General features: G+C 40.1%; 1 protein-coding gene across 1 annotated transcript in view; it reads left to right on the top strand.

Annotated features, from left to right (window-relative positions):
- The first annotated feature begins 9,510 nt into the window (after positions 1 to 9,510).
- Positions 9,511 to 17,427, top strand: part of COL17A1 (collagen type XVII alpha 1 chain) — a 51,670-nt gene continuing 43,753 nt past the window's right edge. The window contains exons 1-3 of the mRNA XM_025993295.2: positions 9,511 to 9,803; positions 15,225 to 15,287; positions 17,336 to 17,380. Of these exons, the coding sequence (XP_025849080.2) occupies positions 15,236 to 15,287; positions 17,336 to 17,380 (97 nt within the window). The 5' untranslated portion in view covers positions 9,511 to 9,803; positions 15,225 to 15,235. The remainder of the gene's footprint in view (positions 9,804 to 15,224; positions 15,288 to 17,335; positions 17,381 to 17,427) is intronic.

The raw sequence follows: 17,427 nt of genomic DNA, 5'->3' as shown, positions 1-17,427 counted from the left end.
TTAAGATGAAGAGTTTGGTAATAGAATTGGGAGGCTACCACCATGACCACCATAACAGGTAATACATTTTCAGTCTATATATACAGAACACTGTGCATAGAGTCATGGTAATAAGTCGACGTGTACTGCCCACTCCTCCTTCCAAATACTCTGGAAATCCTTGATCAAATCCTCTTCGTAGTTCCAAAGTCCGTTAACACTCACCACCCTATTAATGATTTGCATTCTTTTGTAGATTAGAAAGATGAAATTAATAGTTCTAAAACAAATCACCCTGTGTGTGCATCTTTCCTAGAAGATAAAGCTTAAATACTGCAACAAAGAACACATGTCATGCTTAATACTTAATGTTGCTAAAAAAAAAAAACTTAATGTTACTACTGAAAAAACAGATCTGCCTAATGAACCAGTCTCAAATGAGATCACAGAGATTATGACTGGATATCATTACTACAATCTACTCTTCTATAAGCATGATAACAAAAGCGGTCAGTGAGAAATACGGACTTTCCCAGACAAACAAAAATTGAAAGAATGAATTACCACTAGACTTCCCTTTCAAGAAATGTTAAAAGAAGTTTTGTACAGAAGAAGAAAATTATATAGGTCAGAAATTCAGGTCTACATAAAGTAAGGAAGAATATTCAAAAAGGAATAAATGAACGTGAAATTAAAACCTCTATTTTTCTTATTACCTATTGATCTAACAGACAACAGTTTGTTCAAAATATTAATACCAACAACATTCAATTATGTATGGTTATGCTTTATATATATATATATATATAGTGTACGCTTGTATATAAGTAAAATTAAAGACAGCAGGGGTGCCTGGGTGTCTCGATTGGTTAAGTGGCCAACTCTTGATTTTGGCTCAGGTCATGATGTCAGGATGGTGAGACTGAGCTCCACTTTGGGCTCCATGCTCAGCATCGAGTCTGCTTGAGTTTGTGTCTCTCACTCTGCCCCCACCTCCCACTCATGCTCTCTCTCTCAAATAAATAAATAAAATCTTAAAAAAAAAAAAGAAGGAAAGAAAGAAAAGAGAAAATGGCAAGCCTAACCACAGATTGAGATGAAATAAATATTTGCAAAAACACCTATCTCAAAAAGAACTTATGCCAAGAATATGTAGAGAATTTTCAAAATTCAGTAACAAGAAACCAACCCAATTTGAAAATGGGCAAATATTTGAACAGACACTTCACCGAAGAAAATACATGAATAGTTAATAAACACATGAAATGATGGTCCACATCCTAGTCAACAGAGAGAGGCATGATGCAATATCACTCCACATTTATCAAAATGACTAAAACCATTGGGATCCCTGGGTGGCGCAGCGGTTTGGCGCCTGCCTTTGGCCCGGGGCGCGATCCTGGAGACCCGGGATCGAATCCCACGTCGGGCTCCCGGTGCATGGAGCCTGCTTCTCCCTCTGCCTATGTCTCTGCTTCTCTCTCTCTCACTGTGTGCCTATCATAAATAAATAAAATTTTTAAAAAAATGACTAAAACCAAACAATATTAAGAGCTGACAAAGATGTGGAACAATAAGAACTCTCATATATGACTGGTGGAAATGCAAAATGGTACAAATATTTTCAAGAACAATTTGTCAGCTTCTTAAGTCAAATCTATATTTATCTAGGTCAACATTCCACTCGTCGGTATTTGCCAAAGAAAATAAAAACTTACGTTCATACAAAATCTGTACATAATGGGGGCACCTGGGTGGCTCAGTTGGTTAAGCATCTGCTGTTGGCTGGGGTCATGATCCCAGGGTCCTGGGATGGAGCCCTACATCTGGTTCCCTGCTCAGCTGGGAGTCTGCTCCTCCCTCTCCCACTGCCTGCCTCCCTCCCTGCTTGTGCTCTCTCTCTTTCTGTCAAATAAATAAATAAAATATTTTTTAAAATCTATACATAATGTCCAAAGCAACTTTATTAATAATTGACAAAAATGAGACACAAGCCAAATGGCCATCAAAATATGAATGTATAAAAATTGTTTTATTCAAACAATGGAATATTACTTAGTAATAAAAAGAGGCAAACTAATGATGTCCACAACACAGATTAATTAATCTTCAGTGTTAGTCAAAAAATCCAGGTTCAAAAGGCTATGTATTGTATGATTCCATTACATGGTATTCTGGAAAAGGGAAACCATAGGAATAGAAAACAGATTAGTAGTTGACAGGGGCTGGAGATAAGGGTGCATTACAATGGAGCACAGTGGAATTTGGGATGTGATAGAATTGTTCTAGATCTTGAATGTGGTGGTTAGACGACTCTATGCATTTATCAAAACTCATGGGACACTAAAAAGGGTGAATTTTACTGAATTTAAATTATCTGATTTACATCTGATTCTGGCAAATGGCTAAAACACCAGGGGCCCCAGAACACAAGTTGGGAACCACTAATGTAAGAATAGTCTGGAAATTTTTAGATGACTGTTATAATCACTAGAATGTTGAGTCAATGATCATGTCAGAAAACAAGACATGATTTTCAGTGTGAGTCTGTGTACTAGAGATATACCCGTAAGGAAAATAGTGGTAACCACAAACCAGATAATAGGGTGTGGTCTTCATCTTAATGAACATAGTTCTTGCGTGAACATGTTTCGTGAGAACCAAGCCTGTCTTCTGAATCATGACCTATAGTACAAGAGAATGCTCATCACCTGATGCAGACATTTCAGACCTTTGGGATAAAAGCCATTAAAATCCAATCACAAATCCATCTGTCAGGTGGCTTCTTGCTATTTTGTTGAATTGCTTTTCCTTGCTCCTCAATAGGGATCAAACCTAATACACATTTTAAACAACTGGTATATTTATATTCAGTAGTTCATTTCTGAGAGCTCATCTTTTCTTCTCTGAGCACAATTGAACTTTTCATCTCCTTGATGCTTCCTGACATTCCTTCCATGTAATTTCTGAGCACATAAAGTACAAATAACTTGGCTTACCCAGGTTCTTAGAGAGGTTTAACACTGCCAGGGTGGGCAGGTAAACTATTCCAAGCAGAAGACTAAGAATGAATTCCAGCCCAGACAGGAGGATTTTCATTTCTTCCATAAATGGGGAATCTTTTGGAATCTAAGGGGTATATTTTCTCTGATCATGACAGGATAGCGACTGTTAAGACTAACACTTCAAATATTTTTCTTTGGTTCATTGCTTTATTTTAATAAAAAGTAATTTATAAATATTTAATTATTAGAAACAAGTTACAAGGGTGCCTGGCTGGCTCAGTTGGAGGAGCATGGAACTCTTGATCTCAGGGCTGTAGTTGGAGCCCCACGTTGGGTGAAGAGATTACTTAAATAAATATTAAGGGGCACCTGAGTGGTGCAGTCTATTGAGTGTCTGACTCTTAGTTTCAACTCAGGTCATGATCTCAGGATCATGAAATTGATCCTCACGTAGGGTGCCACACTTAGCTTCAACTCTGCTTGAGACTTTTTCTCCCTCTGCACCTACTCCCCTTTTCTCTCTCTCAAATAAATCTTTAAAAAAATAAGTAACTATTTTTAAAAAGAAAAGAAACAAGTCACAAGTCATTTAGTAGGGCATGTGTTAAAAATAACACATGGTGGTTTTTAAACTAATTAAATGTATTACCAAAGGTGATAATATTTTAATACTATCTTACTATCTAAATTCTTCAAGACATAAAATGAAACCATTTTTTTAAAGATGGTATGTTAGGTAATGAACATAGGACAAAACAGAGGCAGGGAAAAGTCCAAACCAAAGGAATGATCTTTTTTTTTTTTTCCATATCCTCCTGTAAGTTCTAACAGGTGGCCTTTTGAGGAAGGTAGAAGGCCTTTTGCGTTAAAAGAAAAGGAGGGAAGTTGCTGTGGTCAGTGGCTGGCTTGGAAAAATCTTGGTGTCATCCCAAGCTCTATCCTCTTTCTCATCCAAGCAGCAATCACTAAATGCCTTGTGTTTTCCCAGACTCCCTGATATTGGCCCCCTTGTTCCTTTCCTTTTTTTTTTTTTTTTTTTTTAATCTTTGCCTTGCTAACCTTCATCCTTTATCTTTCACCTCAACTACTGCCCTGGTGTCCTTATTGGTTTTACTGTCTCGTCTCTTCTGGTCCACTCTGCGTTGTCACCATATAAATCTTTGTTCCACTCAGTTTCCATCATTTCATTCCTTGACTTCCCATAAATCTCTCTCACTCATGGAACAACATAGACATTCCTCAGGCTGACAGTTCATATTCCCCATGATCCAGCTGGCACACCCTACACTTCCAACCTCTCCTTATCTATTCTTTTTTCATGGTATGTTTTACCATCCTCCACCCAAGCCTTACTCTTTCCTGTGTCTGTGCCTCTCATGTTGGACTCTGTGCTCAAAATTTCAGCTCCATCCTCAGCTTCATAATATCACCCGTCCATTTAAGTACAGCTCAAATGACAACACTTTCATGAAAATTAGCTGAGGCCCACAGTTGGATATCTATATATCTTTTTTTTTTTTTGCCTTGTAAATTTCTTAAAAGCATGTTTTACATCTCATCCTCAATTCTGTCTATACACCCAATGCTCAGGGTAGACACTCAACAGATACTTGTTTACTCATTCAATAAGTACTTATGGGTTCTGAGTGGATAAATGAATGAATAGATCTGAATTTAGAAATGGAAGCAAGAAGCCACATGCTTTATTATTATAATAAATGCAGCAAAGAATACAGTTTGGGAACAATTCAAGAACCATTATAGACAGGAAAAGTAGATGGACAATGTAAGCCCACAAGTGAAGGGCAGGAGTTGGTACACTGTATCTTAGCTGCATCCTTCCTAAAGCCAAACTGCTCCATAAACTGTGACATATGCTGTTGTCATAATTGTTTACAAGGAAGTTTTATTATCCAGAAGAACATGCAACCAAAGAGAAAGCTAGGCAGAAATATGGTCTTCTAGTCTTAGAAATATAGTAGCAAACTGCAACAAATAATTATTGCATCATTTTTATTTTAACATGTAGGAATTTATTTAAAAAAAAAAAAAGCAATGGACTTACTATCCTCCAAAAGAGCTGAATTGCTGACTGTAGGTACTGGAATTATCTCAGTAAATATAAAATTATTTTCTCTCACCTTCTCAGTGAACTTCTTATTGTCTCTTAGGAATGCAAGGCAAGTATATTCCAAAACTTCAGGATTCCTAGATGAAAGTATCATCAGAACAACATATCACTGTCATGTGATATTTTATGAAAGGAGGATCACAAAATTGGTAGAAATCCGTCTATAGGGTACATTCCTTTAAACCAAATAAAGAAAGAAAAATCTGTCTTCACAAAGATAAATGAGGTGGTGAATTTGACAAAAACACTCACCCTAAAAAAAAAAATTAAAAAAAAAAAAAACACTCACCCTGTCACCAAAAAGTAGATCTATGCATCACTTTTCATAAACTTGGCAGCCACATAAAACAGGGTCCACCTATACTGAACATTGCTCAGCAGGTGCCAATCTGGGCTACATGTGAATAGGCATCCTTTCTTCCCAACCTATTTAAAAGTCAGTAGACAATTTGGGGAGGATGAATATTTTTCCAGTTGCCACTTAAGGAAATTTTCTCTCTAGTCCATTACAAATTGATTAAATGTGACTCATTAACACAGCTCTGAATGGAGCAGGGAAAAAGAAACACCTTTCCGGTGTCTTAGTCACTGCTACTTCCTAAATCTGACTCTGTTCCTTCATTTCAGCAAGAATTTTGCTTTTTTTCTGGTTAATTTAAAACATTTAAAAGATAACTCCCCTGGTTCCAGACATATGATAGGAACTTGATATATGAATGTTGAATGAACATAAGGTTTCTTTCACTCTATGTACCAAGATAATGTCTTCTTATAAATGATTTTGCCAAGCACAATAAATGATGAATATTGAATAACTGGAATATAAACACTTGAATTCTTTTAATTTCCTTCTCTCCCAAAGTGCTTAGTACAGGACTCTAAACAGCACACACACGTACACATACTCACAGACTCAATTAGCTATTGAGTTAGCTTAGAGGATCTTGGATAAATTACTTTGGGGCTTATCTAGTTTGGGTCTGACTTTTCCGTTGTCCCTGGAGAATTATGTTATTACAGGACACCAAGGACAGGAAAAGACAGCCATTCTGATTCCAGTGGTTGCTTAGCATGTTTGGTTTTATATAGTGGTTATAGTTAAATAACTGGTCCGTGGTTGCCAAGTCCTAATAGATAGATATTTACCTAAATGTATCAATAAATTATACCAACATCATTATGCTCTTGGTGGCAAGTATCCCCAGCATTCAGATGGTTTTCTTTCTGATTTAAGTTGTCTTCTGTTCTCAGCCTGATCTATTTTGATATTACCTATTTTCTTTCAGTTCAAAGCTATGGACATATTTAAATTTTAATGATAAAAGCAGGCAATGGGAAATGAGAGTTCAAGAGTTAAATGAAGTATAGTCTCTGCCATTGTATAAAACAAACAAAACAAAACACACACACATACAACCCAGTTCTCCTCTTGTGTCTTCCTTTATTCTCACATCACTACTAAGCCCACAGTACTTTGGACTCTCTGGTCACCAAATGTTGGTGGGGATGGGGGGTTCCTACATCAGGCAGCTCTATAACAACAGCCTTGTGTCCTACAATTTAACTCAATTCTGACACTGTCTTCTTGGAGACTGTTAGATCCCACAGGGTAAAGACTCAGTCCCACAGACTGCTCCCCCACTGCAGGTGCCAATCACAGATAATAGGTTTTCAGGTTACCCACAACTTCTGTTCGACTTGGCAATTAATCAGAGATTCCCATGACCTCCTCTCCCTTGGTTCAATTATTTGCTAGAGCGGCTCACAGAACTCAGGGAAACACTAATTTATGTTTAATTAACTATTAAAAGATATGATAAAATATACATATGTACAGCCAGATGAAGGGATGCATAGGGTGAGGTCTGGGAAGATCTGAGCACGGGAGCTTCTTTTCCCGTGGAACTGTCTCACTCTCTTGGTATGCGGATGTGTTCACCTACCTGAGCCCCATTCCATTGGTTTTGTATGGAGGCTTCAGCAGATACATATGATCAATCATTTACTCCATAGGCCCTCTGCCCTTTCTGGAGCCACTTAATAGATGTAAAATCTTTGGCCTGGTTGCTCAATCTCCCTGAATTTCATTTTTCTCAGCTATAAAATAAAAAAAATAATAGTATACACCGCTTAGAGGTTGCTAAAGGGAATAAATAAAATAATGTATGTAAAATATCAGGTGCACAACAGACCATAGAAAACGTTAATTCCAGTCTCTCTTCTTTCTTAATAATCCAAACACCCACACAGTGCCAGTATGGAGTTGCTTCCTAATGTCGATTTAACAACATTTTCCTAATGCCTAAAAACACTTCCCTCCCATGGTTAATGAGGCCTTGTGTGATCTAGCCCCTGCTCTCTCTCTAGCTTCTCTCCCATTGCCACCATCTCTTTGGTATACTTTCACAGATTGGCATCACTTTTCCTCAAACTTACTTTGCTTCTTCTACTTCAGAGCCTTCTCAAATATTTTCTTCTCTGTCTAAATTCTAGAACAGTCTCAACCCCTTCTTTCACCTGTATGACCTCAGTTCAACCTTTTCCTGTCAGTCTAAATGTTACCTTCTTAGCAGGATTTGCCCTTTGAACCCTACTCTGGATGACCTCTCCTCCTCTCTGATAAAATCCAGCATTCTGTCTTTATAATAGTTATCACATTCTTAATTGTATATCGATGCATAATTATTTGTTATGAACATCATTTGTTATAAATTTTATCCCCCCCCCAACACACACTAAAATTCAGATGGTGAAACCTAACCCCCAGTATCTTAGAATGTGATGATGATTTGGAGATAGAGCTTTTAATGAAGGAGTTAACATGAGGCTGTTAGGATGGGCTCTAATCCAATCTGTGTCCCTATAAGAAATTAGGACACATAGTGAGACAACTGGCAAAGCCCACATGAGAACACAGCAGGAAGACAGCACTCTGCAAGCCAAGGGAGAGGCTTCAGGAGAAACCTAGCTGTGACATGTTGGTATTGGACTTCCAGCCTCTGGAACTGTGAGAAAATTCATTTCTGTTGTGTCAGCCACCAGAATTTTGTCCTGGCAGCCTTAGCAGAGTAATACATGTAAGGACTGTTTTCTTCCTCTAGACTGAGTTCTGTAAGTTTAGAGAATATGTCTGTATTTCACCACTAAACTCTCAACATACACTTTAAATTCTGGTTCTGAGCAGGAGTCAACATGTGTTTGCTTAATTCATGAATTAATGAGTAAATCAATGAATGATGTAGGTTCATTTCAGTTTTATGCTGAAAGCTCTCCATCTTCCAGATTCCCAGTGTTCTTCTCCTATGAAATTGACAGCAGACATATTGAGTATTTATTTGAGTAGGCAGGAACATCCTAGAAAACAAGAACCTAGTAGTGTCACATTGTAGGTCATGGAAAGGGTTCTGAAGTGTGGGACCCCAGGCAGAATATTGGGAGCTTAGGAGCAAGACCCCTGCAAGTAGTGCTCAGTGGTTGGCTACCCTTTTACATGGGGTGATTGCCCATAAAACACGTCATGGGGTGTAGACGTGCATTAGTGTACACTGCAGGAATCCTGCGGCTCCCCTCAGGACTGAGAATACCACCTAAGTGACTTCCAGGTTCATATGTCCCATATGACCCATATCAAGAGTCTCAAGCTAGTCTACAGGGGTCCTGGAAAGCCAGATACTAAGCAGGTATTCATGAGAATTATGTAGATTGGTGTAAATTGACTCTTTAGAGAAGTCTTATGACTCCACAGAACGTAGCTAAGACTATAGGGTTTCTGGGAGTCCATACTTGTCTTTGGGTGTATGGAGACCGTGTTGGCCTGATTTGAATGGCAAAAAGTCTCTTAGCCTTCCTCAATAGTTATCTCTCCATTATTTGGTGGCTAGATGCCTAAAATCTTTCACTAATGTTTCACTCTTTGAAGTCAATATCATTAAACCTGGCTGCCCCTTTTTTAAAAAACGAATCCCTATACCAGCAATTGTTCCACATTTTAAGTCATTCATATCTTATTCTAAGTGAGTTTACCCATTTCCTCCAGGTGGGCTTGACCTGGCTTGGGTCAGAATGAGGGAAAGAGGGCAAAGGCAGATGTAGGAGAAACAGGTCTTGAATATAAATGCTGCCAACTTCACAGTTTTTCTAGGAATCAGATACTCTGCCCACAGGCCCCCCACAAGCCTGGCCACACCATGAGTCCTGCTCCTTGGGATTTTTACAATTCTTTGGCCACAAGAAAGGGGAATATTGAGTTGTGGCAGTTCCCTGGTTATAAAAGACAAGGAATTTAATGAAGGGCATTTCCTTTACCTTTGTTCCTTTGTCCCCACGGACCCATAAATGGTTAATCGGCCTACTGTGGTAGGAGAAACTTTCTGCCTCCTGTAAAGTTTGATTCCTGGAGGCAGATCTTTTTTAAATGCAGCAAGTGTCAGATAATTGGAAGGGTGGAGTAATTGTAAACCCCGACACACCTTTGTCAGGACTTGTTAGGGAGCAAAGAACTGAAAGAAACAAGGGGGAGAGCAGGAGAGGTGAACATTTTTGAAAGATCACTCAGCTCTAACACACCTGGGCTGGGTCTGGATAAAAAAAAGGGGGCCTGCAAACGTCTTGGAGAAAACATCAGGAGGAGAAAGAGAGAGGGGGGTTTCTTCAAAGTTGTTTCCAGTCCCTACCAGTTCTCAGAGAAGGTAAGTTGCAGGAGGGAGTCACCCTTCCTCCCTTCTTCTGGGACTTTGATTGGACATTTGCTATTGAGAATTTAAGTGTTTGGAGAAAATGATATGAAATTATTAAGGTGCAAGCATTGTGGCAGAAGCAGTTAATTGATCACAAAAGGTTACTTGAGTTTCTGCAGTCCGTCTAGGGTGGGTCTTTTAAAGGAACAGTAAGAAAGACTCATCTGGGGGAAGAAGAAAAAGGCCAGTTGAAATAAATTGGGGTCTCGTGGCCACATTGTTTTTCTTTTTTTGTATTATTTTCAGTATTGTTAAATGGCTCATGTTAACAGTTTTATTTAGAATGGGATAGAGTTATGATTCCTTCAGTCTCAAGCTCTCGCTCTTGCACTCTCTCCTCCCTCCTACTTCTACTACTCTACTACTATTTCCTTATCTTCCCTTGACAGCAGAGAATATCTCCAAGGGGAAGTTAAAGTGTAGGTAAGTGGAAGCTTATACCAGCAGCCCCTGAGCCCTAGGAGCTGACGTGCTCCCTGGGCCTCTGTGCTGGAAGGTTCTGATTAAGCTCGAGGATGGACAGACATGGTTGTTTATCACACTCTCAACATACTGCCTCTAATCTAAAGTAAAGTGTAATATCTTAAATGATATAATTCATCCGGGAATTTCCTGGAGTCAAATTTAGACCAAGAGAAAAAGAGAACTGTGTATATACTTTTACTGGCTAATTTCCCCCCTCCCCCCAACTCATTTTGGGGTGAGAATTACCAACTCCAGTATCTCACCGGACCACACTAACTGCTCAATGACAAATTACCACTTGCTTTTTGGAGTGTAGGCAAAGCATCTGGCATATCACTTCATCCGAGTAGCTGTTAATCAGTAGCTAATGGTCGGATTTGTTCATGTCCATAAAAAAGAGTGAGGTTTTTAAAAGATAGTCATTTGAGAAGCTGAACGGTTTCTCCTCACCCCCATCTGCTCTGTCTTAGAACTGATCTAGGCACAGATCTGAGTCAGCTCCTGATGGATGCCCTTCAGAGAATCAGAGGCACCAGCTTTACTCTGTGCCCCTCCAAGAGGCCCACACAAATCTGATCAGAGTTTACATGAGGACTGTAAAAGAGCCTTGCTTCAAGCTTGGGTAGAAACTCAGATTCGTGAAACTGATCCCACCTAAGAACCAACCTCATTCTTAGATTATGCTTGCCCAAAAGAAGTCTAGGTCTCTGTGGTTTGGTTCCTTCGCTATTATTAACATCAGCAGGATTTCCTGAAACACGGCTGTAAACAAGTCACAGAATCACAGAGATGGTGCCCAAACTCCCCCAACCCCAAAGTATGGAAATCAAGGATGCCTACCTGGGCAAGGTGGCACACCCTTTGCTGAGGTTTGTAGAGACAAAAGCCTCTGAGACAATGCACCCTAGGGCACTGGTTTTCCTGGCCAGCAAGCAAACTGCTTGCTTCATCTGTGTTAACAGATCACAGTAGTGGATGTTTTTCTCATGCTTTGACCATTTTGTTGTTTTGTTTTAAAATTTGAAGCGTACAGAGATGGGAGTAATAGAAGCTGTAAAAATACTTGCATTTCCTTAGCAGAGGATAGGAAGATTCATTCTTAAAATAGGAACTAGAAAACACTTAGTCTCTCCACTCCCTTCCTTAGTGAAGAGCAAGTGTCTTATGGGTCATTAGAATAAGGTCAGTGTCAGAGCTGACTGTCCCTAACAGTGGTTGGTCCTTGTTTTTACGTTCGCCACCCATAGAATAGTTAGTTTTAGGTGAATGTGAAATCATTTAAATGCAGTGGAAAGAAAAAATTCAAAAGAGTAGAAAAGTGATTTTGAATTGCATTTTCCTGCATAAGAAAATATCTCGGGATCATTTTCTACATCTTCTAAAGAACATTAACCATGAAATAACCACAAAGCAGCCCCTTAGAACTACAGGCGGAAATTAGCATAATTTTGGAATTGAGAACCTAGAGACCTACTACTCTTCCTTGGCTCTAGTGAAATGGCCTAAACATCAAAGAAGTTACAATTAAAAGAGTTAAAAATTATGCTACTTGACAGCGCTTCCATTAAGTAGTGTTTTGGGGGAAGAACACACTGGTGAGCTCTTTGGGAGAGGCAGGCTGGGGCATGTGCCCGGGCTTGTAACTTTCCTTTCCCTAACTTACACTTCTTAAAACTATCTGCACAAGAATGTTTAAAAAGGAAGTCTGTGGGAATACTGTAGGTCCCTATGGGACCAGGTTTGTGCCTAGACCCATCACTTCCCTTTTGATGACTCATTGAAAAACACTTTCGTCTTATGTCTGGTTTAAAGGAATCTACCTCCCCACACAAACCTGCTACTTCAGACTATCAGTGGTAAAGTCAACAGAACTCCATCCTGTGTATTCCAGGCCCAAGAAATCATTCTGGATAGCCAAGGGCACAGCTGTCTGAGGGGCTTCAGGCTGAAAGAAAGACAGGGGCCCATCCACCTGCACCCACCTCACACCCATTCTCTCCCAGAGCACCTTCTAATAAGAAGCCCCCAGGCCCTGGAGGAGGGTATCTGATTTCTTAGCAGGTGGTCTCCTTGTGCTCTCTGGAAGTTGGAGAACTCTTGGCATTTTGCTGTATACCTCAAGGCTCCATCATTAGGACTTAAGAAAAAGATTAGCAGTACCTAGAAAAGTGGGTTATTTTTCTGAGTACAGAAAGAAGAAAACACTCACTAGGTTTGCTGCCTGGAAATGGAGACCCTTATCAATTGGAGCCATCATCAGTCTGCCTTGATGGCTATGAGTCAAATAAACCCATCCAAACCCAAATGTACAGCTGCTGGCAGCAGCTTTCTATAGAGGATCAAAATACACAATAACTTGTGGGAAGTAAAACTTCCATGGCTTTTTATTTTTTATTTATTTATTTTTTAAAATATTTTCTTTCAGCTTGTTTTATTCATTTTTTATTTTTTTTTAATTTTTATTTATTTATGATAGTCACAGAGAGAGAGAGAGGCAGAGACACAGGCGGAGGGAGAAGCAGGCTCCATGCACCGGGAGCCCGATATGGGATTCGATCCCGGGTCTCCAGGATCGCGCCCCGGGCCAAAGGCAGGCGCCAAACTGCTGCGCCACCCAGGGATCCCTTCCATGGCTTTTTATAAACACTTCCTTTCCGGATAGTATTTCATATCAGTTCAAGTGCCACCCTAGGTGGTTCCCCACTAGCAGCCAGGTGCATTTGAGTGTTTAATCTCCAAAATGCCTCCTGGTCCACAGCTAATGACCAATTAAAAAAAAAAAGAAAAAAAAGGCAGAGGGGGCTTCAGAGTTACCAAAGGCAATTGCTGCTTAAACAAAAGATTTCAAAGAGGGTATCTGGTAGCATGTAAGTTTTCATGACAATAGTCATACAGGTTGTAGTCAGAATGCAGACACAGACACAGGCCAGGTTTGGCCTTCTAAAGAGCCTGGACTCCCTATGAAATTGTCTATGCAGCCCCTCCTCTTTGGCTCCGGGAAACATACCAGAGCCAAAGCCACCTTCTGTGCCTTCTCAGATCCAGTCAGTTTTTCCATGATGCCTCATTCTTTGCCTGGAGCTGCATTTAAGAAACTCCCATGAGCAGGAAGTTGGCACATTCGACCAGGCCCTGAAGCTAACTGTGACGATCTTGGTTCATTCCACTGGTCTCCTGTGGCCTTGGTTTTCAGCAAGGAAGTCACCCAAGGCATTATGACTTTCATTAGCCCTAGACGCTTTCATTTGTGTGGATCCCTTCCTGCATTTAAAAAACAAACAAATAAACCTTTAAAAATTATATTTTATGACTGCATTGAAAGAATATAAACCAGGTTAGATTGTGTTCATTTCTCCTTCTGATTTTAAAGATTTTTCTTTTTAAGATTTATTTATTTGAGAGAGAGAGCAGGTGTAGGAGCGAGACAGAGGCAGAGAGGGGGGTGAGAGAAACCTCACGTAGGCTCTCGGCTCAGCACAGAGATCAGCATGGGGCTGGATCCCAGGACCCAGATTGGGTAACCTGAGCCAAGATCAAGAGTCAGTTGCCTAACTGATTGAGCCACCCAGGCGCCCCATTTCTCCTGATTTTAATTTATTTTTATTTTTATTTATTTGAGAGAGAATATGTGAGCAGATGGGTGGGGCAGAGGGAGAGGAAGAAGGAGACTCCCGGCTCAGCGGGGAGCCTGATGTGGGGCTGGATCACAACCTGAGCTGAACACAGATGCTTAACCAACTGAGCTACCCAGGTGCCCCTCTCCTTCTGATTTTAAAAAGAAATTAAAACTTTCATGGGCCCTTAAAAGTATCATAGGATTAGGCACTGTGCCTTGTGTACCTAACAGCTAAGTTGACCCTGAAGTCATCAGGCCAGGGGAAAAAAGCTGAAAGGAGAAATCTTTAAACAAGGGGCATCCTGGGTAGAAGGGGCTTGCCCAGAATACTAGAATCCAATTTGAACTGCATCCAAAAGGGGAAGGAAAAGTTAGGGGAAAGAGAGAACTACTAGGAAAAGCTAGATTTCAAGTCCTCCCAGATGCGGGACTGGGAAACACAGGAAGAATGTTGGGATGGAGATCCTTGTTGTGTAACACTGTGTGTGTAACCCCCACCTCCACACCTATCTACTGTCAGATGGCCTCAGTCCTTTACACTTCAGGACACAGTGGACAAGAAAACCATTGGTTTTCCCTTCCAGAAGCAGTGAGTGAAGGGGGAACATAGATAACATACAAATACGTCTTTTCCTACATACTTCCGTAGGTCTTACACATTTTCTTCATATATTTTTCCTTCTCATGTCTGTAAATTAGTATACTGGGCTAGCTTGTTATGAAGGGAAAGCTCCATATTGTGATTAAGTGTTGAGTGCCATACAAATACCAACAATACAATATTTTTTTTCCTGATTTAAATCCATCAAGCATCATTCTCCCATCTAAACTCTAAATAATGAAGCATGAATGTCTTATGTCCATCAAGTTCCATATAGACACTGAACATTATGGGATACCACAAAATGAGTTCGTTAGAAGTACCAAGTGCCTTGACCCACATTTAGCTATCTGTTACTTTGGCGAAGAATGGAGATTTTGCAGTCAAAGGTCAGGGCACCATATCTGTAATCCCGATAATGCTCAGCAGGGGGCAGCCTGGTCAATGAGATACCAAAAAATACACCCCATCCAGAAGAATAGAATCCAAAGTGGAACTATTAAATGACTCTCTCTTACAACTGAATCAAGGAGTGGAAAGGACTCTTGTATAAAATATGCACAAGAAAGAACCATGACTTGAATTCTAGGAGTCAAGTGTTTTTGGTTCTCTGTTTCCATAGTAGGGACCTACGCTTCCTTAAAATGATGGTAAGAATCATGGTTGATCATGATTTCTGGCTTTTCTGCAGGTGGCGATGGTATGGATGTAACCAAGAAAAACAAGAGAGATGGCTCTGAAGTCACTGAAAGAAGTAAGAGCATGAGATATATCATTTAATAGTAATAAAAAAATATCGGAAAGAGTAATTCATGCCAGATTACATTGCAACTTCTGTATCATTTGTAAATTTTTTTTCATTTCTAAATTATTTATAGTTTTTCTTGGGTTGGGTTTTTTTTCGCTTTTTTTTCACCATATCATTTAAAATGTTTTCCTAGTCTTTACTCCTTCCCATGAGATAACTTTTGTTGATTTTAATATACCTGTAATCAAAATGTGTTCTGCTTTTTCTTCAAAAATGAAAATTACCATTTTGACCTTTAGTTTTCATAATCAGCATTTTAATAGGCTGCATAATATTCTGTGGAATGAATTTGCCATAAGTCATTTAACCATATCTTTATTTAGAATACAGGGCAACAGAAATCTAAAAGAATAATATCCTACTTACTGCAGGGACAAAGTTAGAATAACACTGGTGTCACTGTTGCAATCTACACCGAAATTGAAAACAGGCACATTCCTTTTGTGAAACTGCCCAAATGATAAATTCAGAGACATTTACACTGTCCCCTAAACCGTTTTAAGTCTTTCATTTATCCTGTGACTTTCATATATCTCTAATAAAAAAAATTCTGGCTTCACGGACTTGAAACTTTAGGTTAAGAAATAATTTATTTTTATGTGTCCAACAATCCCAAAGGTCCACACAATGAGAGGTTTAGTGAAAGCTCAAGGACTGTTATTTAAATCAAGCTGCCATTTTAGTCTGAAAAACCACTTCCTGTTATGCATGGAATGCAGTTTCTGCCATAGTCATCACCTCATGTTCCTGCCAGAACAAGGAGATCAATTGGGAAAATACCGTGCAAAGAAGGAAAGGGGTGGGGGCAGCAAGACTGGTGCGGGATAGAGCAGTATCTCGTAGAATGGCTTAAATTGGCAGAAACCATCCTGTACTTTTTCTCCTTTCACCATCCCTACTGACATGCATGCACACAGGGACACCGTGCATGCACATTCACCCGGGCATGCTTACATGCACACCACACACATGCATACACCTGGGCACGTGCTCATGTATACCATGCACACACATACACCTGGGCATGTGCATATACACACCACGCATGCACATATAGCCAGGCATGTGCACATGCACACACTACGCAAGTGTGTTGTTAAAGACCGGTGACCTCAGCTGATTGTTCCTCCTTTATGTCCCACACACAGGGAGGTGGTGATGATGGTCACCATCAGAGAACAGCATTGGCCCCATTGTGGTTTTAAGAATCCACCCACCTCCCCATGTTGCTGCAGGGGAGAGAGCGGTTCAGGAAGGCAACAAGTTTTTCTTCTAACTGGGGTTTAAAAGATACAGGAGACTTTTATAACCTCCATGGATTCACCATCACTTGAGAGTCTAGAGAAACTCAGCCTGGGGAGGCAAAGGGGCTGGTTATTCAAGTCGGTCTTTAATGCTCATCTGTCTCTGAGTCACCAAGCACCAAATGTGACTTACCAACTCCCTCCCCATCTTCCTACAACGCCCCAACTCAGGGGTGATCCTGAAGATGTTAGAATGATTTATGTCCTTTTGGCATCCCCAGTTGAAAAAGAAGCACAAAGTAATTATCCACTTCACAGTGAAATCAGGATAATGCACTGGCCCCCAGCTGGACAGGGTAACCATTTGGAAGGGGCAATGCAGACAGGGTGTAACTCGACACACCTGAGAGTTGGCTTGAGGCCTTGGTCCTCCTTCAGAGGTGAATCTAGGTCTGGACTGGATCTAATTGTTAAATGAGAGGCATGGATGCCAAGGGAAGTCATCCTTCTAATCAGGGGGTGACTACTTTTGGTTCCAAAAGGATATTTTCCAGGTACATTAAACCCCATTGTTATTGCACATATTTTCATGTACAGAGGGTCAGATCCATACTATAAAGCACAAGTATACAAAAATCTATGTTGAGCCTAGTTTAAGATGCTAAGCCTATGACAGATGTTAGACCTTGCCAAAATACAGGGAACTCAGTGCATTATGTAAGATCTTATCTTTTTATTGTCTTTTTCTAGTTATCACGGAGACAGTAACCACAAGACTTACATCCTTACCACCAAGTAAGTGACTATTGAGAGCTTTCTTCTCAGTAAGGCATGTGCGAAGG

The sequence above is a fragment of the Vulpes vulpes genome, chromosome 15 (assembly GCF_048418805.1).
Source record: "Vulpes vulpes isolate BD-2025 chromosome 15, VulVul3, whole genome shotgun sequence".
Classification (NCBI taxonomy): Eukaryota; Metazoa; Chordata; class Mammalia; order Carnivora; family Canidae; genus Vulpes; species Vulpes vulpes.
Note: the sequence above shows the minus strand (reverse complement) of the source record. Positions and strands in the feature narration are given on the sequence as shown.